Below are 10002 nucleotides of genomic sequence, written 5' to 3'. Positions count from 1 at the left end.
AAGTGGTGCAGGCTCCTACCCTGGGGGTGTTTAAGAGGAGGTTAGATGCACATCTTGCTGGGGTCGTTTGACCCCAGTACTCTTTCCTGCCACGGCAGGGGGTCAGACTAGATGATCTGCTCAGGTCCCTTCTGACCCTAGAAACTATGAAACTAACTATGGCCTTGCTCACTGACAGCAAGTCCTCTTGTGCTACTTCAGGAGCACCCTTTGGCTAATAGCTTTACCATTCAGCTCTAAGACGTGTGATTTATTTCAATTAATTTCATCAAGGCACCAAGTCAAAGTTAAGGCTGGGCCAATGTACGTTTCAAATTTAAAGTAAAAACAGTAAGAATTCACATTCCACATGTTTCCATGCATATGAAAAAGGAATCTCAGAGCTTTCCAAATTAAAATAAATAAATAAAACACTGAAGCCAATTTGAAAGACTGGCATAAGGCTTTCCTGCCTATTTCAATTAAGCAACTTTGTCACAAGTTCTGATATCAGAGAAGCACACCAAGCAAACTTAATCTTACTCACCTTTGGCTCCCTAACCCCCACTTCCCTACTTTACCTTTTGTCTTTCTAATTTCTACCCATTTACATGCTCACTGACATCCTGTCACACTTTTAGCTTCTCTCATTCCTTGGAGTCTTAGAACAGCAGAGACTTCCTATGCCTGCCTGATGAAGGGTGACTGTGCCCAAAAGCTTGTTAAGAACTTCCCCCCCACAACTACTCAGTTCATTTAATAAAAGTATCACACATCTACCCAAAGAACCTTGCCAAGCAAGCTTAAGTGAACTCACATCCAGCCTAAATGGTTGCCAACAGTGGTAAAACTGACTTAGTGACCATATAACTAGAGCAGGTTGGAGTCTCTCGCTACTTTTGTAAGCACACTGCTACCAGACAGCTACTATATGGCTATTTTACAAGAGATATATAACGTGCACTTGCACACAAGTTCTGAGTATTACTTTGGAACTGGACGATTACTTCAATAACAGTGGAAAACAGTAAGCAGAATTAATTTCTGGTGCTCATCAGTGTTTGAAGGCAAAGTATTTTTGCTCCCCATTCAAATACCCAAGAGCAGCCATACAGCATTCATTGTTTTAGCCTGACACAGCTCCCTTGTTTGGTCGCCTATCTTTAATGAACTTGCTATTATATGCCCATCAGACAACTAGTCTTGCTAGACAAGTAGAGATCTGTTTATTTACATCCATGGGGACAGGTTTTTCCTTAAATTGACTCAATTGTCCGAAAGATTTAAAACAATCATTTAAACCAGATTTGAATCATGCAGCATCTAACTTCCTATTTTGTGCAATGACAATACAGTAACAGTAAGTTTCTACCCTACCCCATTCAGGGGAGTTGGAGTTTTTGGTCTTGCTCTTCTGGAATAGCTCTGGTATCGATTCCATTTATACATTTTGTACTTCTGAAAACAGATTTGACAATTAAGTCTCAGGACTTCCCCATGTGACCACAAGCCACTCCACCTGCTTTTACATTTGATCTGCCTTAGAAGAGGTATACGACCCTATCTAATAAATTCTGAGAACCTCACAACAGCTTGCTTTAATTGAACAGGTAATATTAATCCAGGCAGCACAAACCAAAGGGTAAAAAGACCTTTTTTCCAAAATAAAAGAATCTTTTCTGCTAGAAAAGAAGTCAAAATAGGTACTTCATAACTATTTCTCATCCAGTTAGTAGTTCCAGTACAATTTAATCCCTGAAAGAAGAAAGACAGGATCAGACTCATGTTCACTATAAAATTAGCAAATTCACTGAAATCAATGGAGTTGCCATAATGTAAGAGGGTTAAGTGGGAGGTGAATTGGGCCCACTAATTACATGCATAACATCTCAATTTTAAACCAAGTAACAATTTATATGTAAAAGCTGCTCTAAACATGCACTCTAGTAAGCACTTTGAAATTCCGAGCTCTAACACATGCTCGCACTCGCTAACAGATCCTGGCAAGCTCCCACAATCTGTTTGCTCAGTGGTCCCCTGGGTCAGGCATGGCTGATTTTCAGTTACTTCAACAGCAGATACCACTGGCCATCATTTAGTGAACTTCAGCTCCTTTCTGGTTTTCCTTTCAGGCAAATGCCAAGAATGACCCTTTGTCTAGAGTTAAATGGCATTTGTTGGTACACAAAGTGAAGCACTCAGATATTTTGATAGTTACCTATATGCTAAGAGTTGTCCTGCTCAGAGGCAGGTCATTTTAAGGAGATTTACCTGTCAATTAAGTATCAGGCTTCTAGCAAAAATTCTAGATACTAACTCTCAGCAAGACACCCTGACCACAGAAGTAATACCCCACATAACATTATTTGCATTTTGTGCAGCAGACCAGACCCATACCACTCCCCCTTTGCAACAGTATTTCAGCTTTCATAGGTAACAGAATTCAAAGCACTTTCCCTATCTGTGACAAAGAACAGACTTAAGTGGCCATACAAAAATACTTGAGAACAGTCCAGAAGTTAAATAAATCGTTATCTTCCACCTGCTTAAGGACTGAAGCAATCTTTAGGTTGGAATTCAAAGAGTATCAGCCAGTTACACAAGACAAAGATGAAATCCCAGCCTGTTCCTTGGGACCCATAAACCAAACCAAACCAGAACTGTCAGCATATTTTTATGCAGGGTATTCAATCTGCAAAACTTTGATCTACACCCCTTCTAAAGGGTGGGAATACAATCCACATCACTTAATCAGAGTGGCTATTTATTAGTACAGAAACACTCAGCGCAACTATATAAACTTCCACAGTGGAAATAATTTCTGCAGGGACAGCCTAGTGTCAGGTCCACTCATTCTCCAAAGCTCTTTGAAAGTGAGGGGAGGGATGAAGTATCCCTCCCCAGCCACAGAACAGCACCCCCTCCCCTCCAGAGGGGGAGACCTGATGTGGCTTGAGGTTGCTCCGCAGAAACCACCAGCAGACCAGGCCCGCGGGCTGCCGCCTGCTCGTCCCACAGCCGAATAAGAGCCTAGACGTTGCCCCGCACAAGCCCGGGCACTAAAAGGGAGGGAGGGACGGGGCTCCACTAAGCACAATCGGGATCCACCTCCACGCTGCGGCGGGGACGCAGCCCCCTCGGCCCCGGGTTTCCCAGCGAGAGCGCGTCGTCCTCGCGCACCAGGCCAGGCAGAGGCCGGCCCGGCCCCGCGGTTGCTCCCGCTCCTCCCTCCCCCAGTAACGGTCGCGCCTCAGCCGCGCCCGGCATGAGCGCGCAACCCAATGGGGCCGCGGGCGGGCGGGGAAAGAAAGAGGCGAGCGCGGGGGGCGGGACGCGAGCGCCAGAGAAAGGGCGGGGAGGAGCGAGGGCCGCCGGCGGGGAAGGGAGCGGCGGTGGCGGGGGAGGGACGAGGCAGGAGGCTGGCTCGGCTCGGCCTGCGCACCCCGCCCGCCGTCTCCCCCCCTCCCCCTGCCGCAGAAACTACGCCATTGCGGCCTAGTCCTGGAGCCAGCGGCGCGCGGCCTCCCTCGCGCCGCCCCTCCCCCACCCATCCCCCCCGCCCCGCCGCCATCTTGGCGGCCGCCGCCATCTTTTCCTTCCCCCCGCCGAAGCCGGGCAGGAGCCAGCAGCCGGAGCAGCGCAAGGCCCCGCCATCTTTTCGGGGGAGCCGCCATACTTGCCCTGGCGAGGAACATGGCGGCGCCCATCACACACATCCCAACATGGCCTCCCTTCAAAACAAAACCGGCCGGGCCAGCGCCGGCACGCACTCACCCGAGGCCCACATGGTGACCGAGAACTCCCCCTCCAGGGTCTTGATCTGCACCTGCTTCTGCTCCCACTTCCTGCCGCCGCCGCCCTCGGCCCCGCCGCCGCCCGCCCCGCTCAGGTAACTCTTCTTGCTGCTCTTCTTGCCGCTGCCGCCCTTCTTCACGCGTCCACCACCGCCGCTCTTGCTGCCCGCCGCCGCCACGGTCACCAGCGTCTGCTCGATGTACTCGTCGTCGCCGGCGGGCGCCGGTACAGGGATGAGGATCTGGTCCTCGAAGCCGTCGTCGGCGCGCAACCCGTCCGAGTCGTCACCCCCCACCACCTCCTCGCGGGTCTGCACCAGAATCACCTCCTGGTGGTGGTGGTGCAGGTGCAGCTGTCCCCCGCCGCCGCCTGCGCCGCCGCCGCCCGCGCCGCTCGGGTCGCCGTCCGACACGAGCGGCTGCAGCGCGATCATGGGCTGGTGGTGGTGGTGGTGGTGGTGATGGTGGTGGTAGTGGTGCGGCGGGTGGTGCGGGCCGCAGTCCTCGCAGCACTCGTCCTCGTCGTCCTCGTCGTCGTCCTCCTCGCCGCCCACCACGGTGGTCTCGATGGTCTCCACCGGGATGGTCTCCACCTCGATCTCGTGCAGCTCCACGATCTCGGCCGGCATCTCCGAGCCGTCCGTGGCGATGTACAGAGTGTCTCCCGAGGCCATGGCGGCGGCGGCGGGGGGGAGCGGGGGCCGCTCCGCTCCCCTCGGGCTCGGGTTCGGGCTCCGCTCCGCTTCCTCCTCCTCCGCCTCCTCCGCCCCCTTCCACACAAACACCAGCTCCGCGCAGCCAGCGAGGGAGGGAGGCAGGCAGGCAGCCGCCAAATCCCGGCTCCGCGCCCTCGCGAGACTTCCGCCGAGACGTACCCCAGCCCCGGGAGGCCGCTGCTGCTGCCGCCTCCGGGACACGCCCCCCGCCTCCTCCGCGTGCCGCCGCCTATCGCCGCGCGCCTGGCGCCGCACGCCCCGCCCCAACGCGGGGAGCGGCCTATCGGAAAGAGCCTGGCGCGAGCGTCCCGCCCTTTACCTGCGAAGGGCCTATGGGAGGGCGCCGAGCGGCGGGGTCCCGTCTTCCAGACCTCCGCAGCCTATGCGGAGGTGTGGGGGTGGGGCCACGCCTTCCCCCACCCATGACCGTGCTCCCCCGCGGCCCTGCCCACACGCACGGACGTGCCGGCCGGGGGAGGGGCGGGCCTGTTCAGCTCTACTCCGCTCCTCCTCGGTCGGCCTTCGCCTCGCCTCGCCTTACCTGCGGGCGGAGCCAGACCGCGCCGGGCAGCCTGTCCGCGGCCTCGGGCGGGACCGGCTCGGCTCAAGCGAAAGACGAGAGAGAAGACCCAGAAGAGGGGAGAGACGCCAGAGCCGGACGGCCCGGGACCTGCCGCGGCGGCAAGCCGAGGTCGTCCCGGCCCCTTTCAGGCGCCTCCCCGGAGCCGCTGTGGCGCCCGGGCCAGGGCTGCGCCAGCGGTCCCTGCGTGCAGACGCAGCAAGGCGTGGATGCAGCGGGGTGGGAAGGGCCCGCAGGCCTAGTCCAGGCCGGACCTGGGGCAGGATCGTCCCCCTACAGCCCATCATCTAGAGCAGCGGTTCCCAACCTGTGGTACGCATTAACAGACTTATCATAATGACTTTCTATGACAGGAACTTGCCGGTGATACTTAAGGTTGTACCGTTTTAAGTTGCTGGTGCGCAGTCTGTCAGTTTGGGAACCTCTGATCTAGACTCCCAACCCCAACACAGCACAGACCTCACACCCCGACAGGCCACAGGGGATCCACAGCAAAAGCAATGCCTGGAAGAAATGACCAAAGCCAGCAAAATGCATCCCTTATGTTGTAATCACTTAGGGAAATGCCTGCCTTCCTTGCTTCCTTCTCTTTACGACCCAATCCTACAAGCTGTTGATTGCACGAAGAAAGCGTGTACCCTCAGGAGTTCAATCCCACAGGAAGATCCACTGGGGTAAAGCTGGTGCCTGCACAAGGTACTTCTGGAAGTCAGTTCCCATGGAGGAACAGGGGCCTCAGATGCTGCCTTCTTTGGACTGGGCTTGAAGAGTGCCATGTGTCTCTACAAGGAAGTTTTGCAGGATGATGACAGCCTGTTGGAGTTTTCCAGGCCTGCTGCCTGCACAGGGAAAAGAAGTTACTTGTTTCTGTAATATTATGTACTTGTAAGCAGCAATGTTTTCCAGCTGTTTCATTCACTCATAAAATAATGGAAAATGAAAATCCAGCTTTTGTTAGGAATGCTTCTGGGTAATCCAACAGAAATGAAGGCAATCTTCAATCTGAATTTGTAGATTAAAACCAGTGGAACCCCTTTGTCAAGCTAAACAATAACAACTCCAACCTCCAAAACATAGAGCTGAATAGTAGTAGCACTCTGCTCTTCTCCAGTTCTGTGGAATTCCTCTTGTGTAAAGTGACCATCACATGTGCAGAATAAATATTTGCTCCTCAATGTGGAAGGAAGAGGATGGGCGTGGAGGCAAGGTGCTTTCTACTCCCTATACCAAGGAATTAAGACTGAATCAGTTTACCCCTAGACAGGGATGCCAGGTAAAAACAACCAAATTTTTTAAAGAACTCTATTGTCTTAGTCTTCTGAAAACACAAACTCCTCAATCACTGAAAAAGGCACAATGCTTTAAAAAAGTCAATGGGTTTCTGCTGCAGTCTGTTCCATTTCAGTTCTTTACACCACCACTGTGGGACCATTCTGTTCCACAATTCCTTCAAGGCATTTTTTCCCCCAAACATGCTGCTTCCCATGTGAAGGGCTGCAAAGGAAAAAACATACCACCCCAACTACCCTGCATTCATCAATGTGTTTTCTTGTCAGTAGGTTTAAAATGGGTTAAGTGCATTTGCATTTAAATATACACAGAACACACTGAGGTGTGTTGTTTTCCCTATTGGAATTATGTGAAGGTGCTTCCTATTTGCAAGGTAATGTTCATTGCTTGAGCTAAAAATACAGAGGTCAAAGCGTTTACAAAAAGGATGGATTGGTGGATAGCATGCTAGAACGGGACTTAGGAGACCTCTGCAAAACATTTCAAGAGCTACTGAGGAAAGGTGCCATAAAACAGCTAGGGGTTATTAAGTTCAGGCTGAAGATAGAGGTATTTATCCATGAAACTAGTTAATCAACTTGGAAACAAGTGTCTGATTTATCACAACCTTAATAGAGACAGAAAAGCTACAAATGAGTATTGTCAGATTACTACTGAAAGCTCCATTATTTTAAAATTAGTTAAAACCATGTAGCTCTGCTTTCCTATCACACTGTAAACCTTGCCTCATTTTCTCATTCCTTCCTTCCTTACACCTTTTCACTCATTCTCCCTAAAAATTACCAAGTTTCTTGACTGTGAAATAATATTTTCATTTTTTAATAATTCATGTGCTGGTGGTAGTTGTGATGCATTTCATTTTTTGTAACAATTTCTCACCATACCTGCACTAAACCCACTAACCCATCTGTCAGGACTACTGATACTCCACACATTTGTGCAGCTTTCATGTAGCCACTGTTTAAATACAAATAAACCATTCAGCTGAAAACTGTTTCTTCATGCTGCCCCTGAACATGACTTTTCCCACAAAGTTACACTGGTCTGAGGCCCAAGATAGACAATACTTGCATCAACAACAGGATTAGTCTCCAGCCTCTCAGGAACTACTAGCCTAGAAGAGAATGCCATTTAGGAGTGAAGTATTTGGGAATCCTTTTGTCCTAGCCCAATATCGCACTTACATGTATTCTTAGAATGCTACACTTAGGGCACGTCTACACGTTGCCCTATGGCAATGTAGCAACACGTTATGGCAACCTAGCAATTATGCGGGTCTACCAGCTACGTCACCATAGGAGTGCACTCTTCCTCAGTGTGCTGCTACAGTGACATAGCAGTGAAATCTAACCATCCACCATGCATACAGCACAGTAACCACCCATACCACACCATGCTGTAGTACTTCCAAAAGATCCTTACCATGCACACAACTTAGTAACTGCTACTTTCAGCCACTTTCAAAAAGTCACGTTAATAACACATGTTTTAGCTCTTGTTTTGCTAGAGATCTGTGCTACATCTACCATTGGCTACAAGGGAAGTCAAATTGCACCCGATCCTGAAAAAAAGTCCTGGAATTATTATGGGAGTAAGAACTTTGCTGATGTCTGGGCAGGGGAAATCAAGTGGCGGTTTAATTTTAAACATTTTCTGTTCAGTTTATCATGATAAACTTCAAAAATGGGATCTTCTGATTTGTCTGTACTTGAGTACTACCACTGCTTGCACAGAACAGAATCATGGCGGTAGATTATGGACTGATACGCTGAATAGAATTGTAGAGCTGACCAGAGTGCAAGGGGACATGATGGACCCTAGATCTAAGAGGGAAACAATTTTCCCATCTTACAGATTTCATAGACATTCAGGCCAGAAGGGACCTCAGAAGATCATCGAGTCCAGCCCTCTATTCCAGGGGCAGGAAGTCAGGAGGAGTCATTGTTAGGAACCCAGCAAGCTAAACATCCAAATTTATCTTGAAGGTGTTCAGAGTAGGTACTTGAACCACCTCCGCTGGCAGACTGTTCCAGACCTTGGGGGCTCAGACAGTAAAGAAATTCTTCCTTATGTCCAGCCTGAAGTGGTCTTGCAGGAGTTTGTGACCATTTGACCTTGTCATCCCTTGGGGCGCTCTGGTGAACAAAATGTTCCCCCAGATCCTGGTGAGCACCCCTGATTGCCCCCGAGCCTGCAATTTCCAGGCTAAAGAATCCCATGGCTCTCAGCCTGTCATCGTAAGTTCTGTTTTCCTGACCTCTGATCATGTGCGTGGCTCTTCTCTGGACTCTCTCAAGCTTCTCCACATCCTTTTTGAACTGTGGAGCCCAAAACTGGACGCAGTACTCCCGCTGCGGCCTCATCAAGGCCGAGTACAACAGGAGAACGATGTCCTGGGATCTGCTTGAGAAGCTTCTGTGGATGCAAGCCAGCATTGCTCGCTTTACTAGCTGCAGCATCACGCTGAAGGCTCATGTTCATCTTGTGGTCAATCATGACCCCCAAGTCCTTTTTGTATGTAGTGCTAGCCAGCATAGCACAGATGAGCCTATAGGCATGCTGCAGGTTTTTCTTCCCAAGGTGGAGAACCTTGCATTTTCTTAAGAAAATATTCAAGATAAAAACCATTTTCCATCCCAAACTGAGACAAAAATGTATCTTACATTGTTTCAAATGGAAAAAAAGAGCAAAGTTATTCACAATATTTTAATAATGTTGACATTTTCTTAGTTTTTAACCTTCTTGATTTGATACTACTTCATTTTTTTTATTAATTAATTTATATTTCAGAATAAAAAGTCATTTCAAACCAAAGGAAATAAGTTTTCATTTTTAAAATGTTAAAACTTCCTATTTTGACCATTTTATTTTTTCGTCATTAAATTTGATTAACACAGTTTACACTGAGACAAGTTTTATGAAGCCAGTGCTTTCCTGAAACAGTTAAAGTGTTAATTACTCTGCATTTTTAATGGAAATGTATTTTGTTGTTCTTCTTAATGTCAGTAATATGTTTAACTACCATGTGGTTATTTTTCAATACACATTTAATGAATATGCAAATCTCTACTGCAGTGGATTTCTAAATAAAATAAGATAATGGTGATCTATGGAAAGTATATCAACAAACAACAGAGTTAAAACTATTGAATAAAATATGCTTGAAAATTCTTAGTTCCTTTTTACTCACTTCCTTTTACCTGAGTAGAGCATTTTTTAATACTATTGTCTGTATATTTCCTTCTTTCTCCCTCCCCACTTCATTGTAAATTTCTGATTTCTTTTAATTCCATTGGGAAAATGGAGTGTGAATTTCTTCTCTTTTGAATAATTTCTTCCTATTTTTTTTCATCAAAAACTAATGGCCAGTGCTATTGTCTATCAGTTTGAGCTGACCACAACAGCAATGCAGATGGAGAGAGCCCAGGCCAAGCAACTGTAAGCAAATGGACCCTCCTTCACTTTACCTAACCTTTCTGTTCCGAATGTACTTTTTGGAGAACAGTTTTAAGGGAATGACATGTCACAGTGTTTTGAACCCCACAAGAATTTACCTTTTTATGAAAAATCCATTGCCATATTTAACTGGCTCTAGAAAAAAGTCTCAGTTTCAATTATGTTAGTTTTCTAAAACCACTCATCT

General features: G+C 48.4%; 1 protein-coding gene across 1 annotated transcript in view; it reads right to left on the bottom strand.

Annotated features, from left to right (window-relative positions):
* Positions 1–4685, bottom strand: part of YY1 (YY1 transcription factor) — a 40274-nt gene extending 35589 nt beyond the window's left edge. Inside the window, exon 1 of the mRNA XM_019552509.1 lies at positions 3754–4685. Within this exon, the coding sequence (XP_019408054.1) occupies positions 3754–4447 (694 nt within the window). The 5' untranslated portion in view covers positions 4448–4685. The remainder of the gene's footprint in view (positions 1–3753) is intronic.
* Positions 4686–10002: the final 5317 nt, after the last annotated feature.

This window comes from Crocodylus porosus, unplaced genomic scaffold (genome assembly GCF_001723895.1).
Source record: "Crocodylus porosus isolate Cpor-Errol unplaced genomic scaffold, CroPor_comp1, whole genome shotgun sequence".
Taxonomy (NCBI): Eukaryota; Metazoa; Chordata; order Crocodylia; family Crocodylidae; genus Crocodylus; species Crocodylus porosus.
This window is presented reverse-complemented; position numbering and strand designations above follow the sequence as displayed.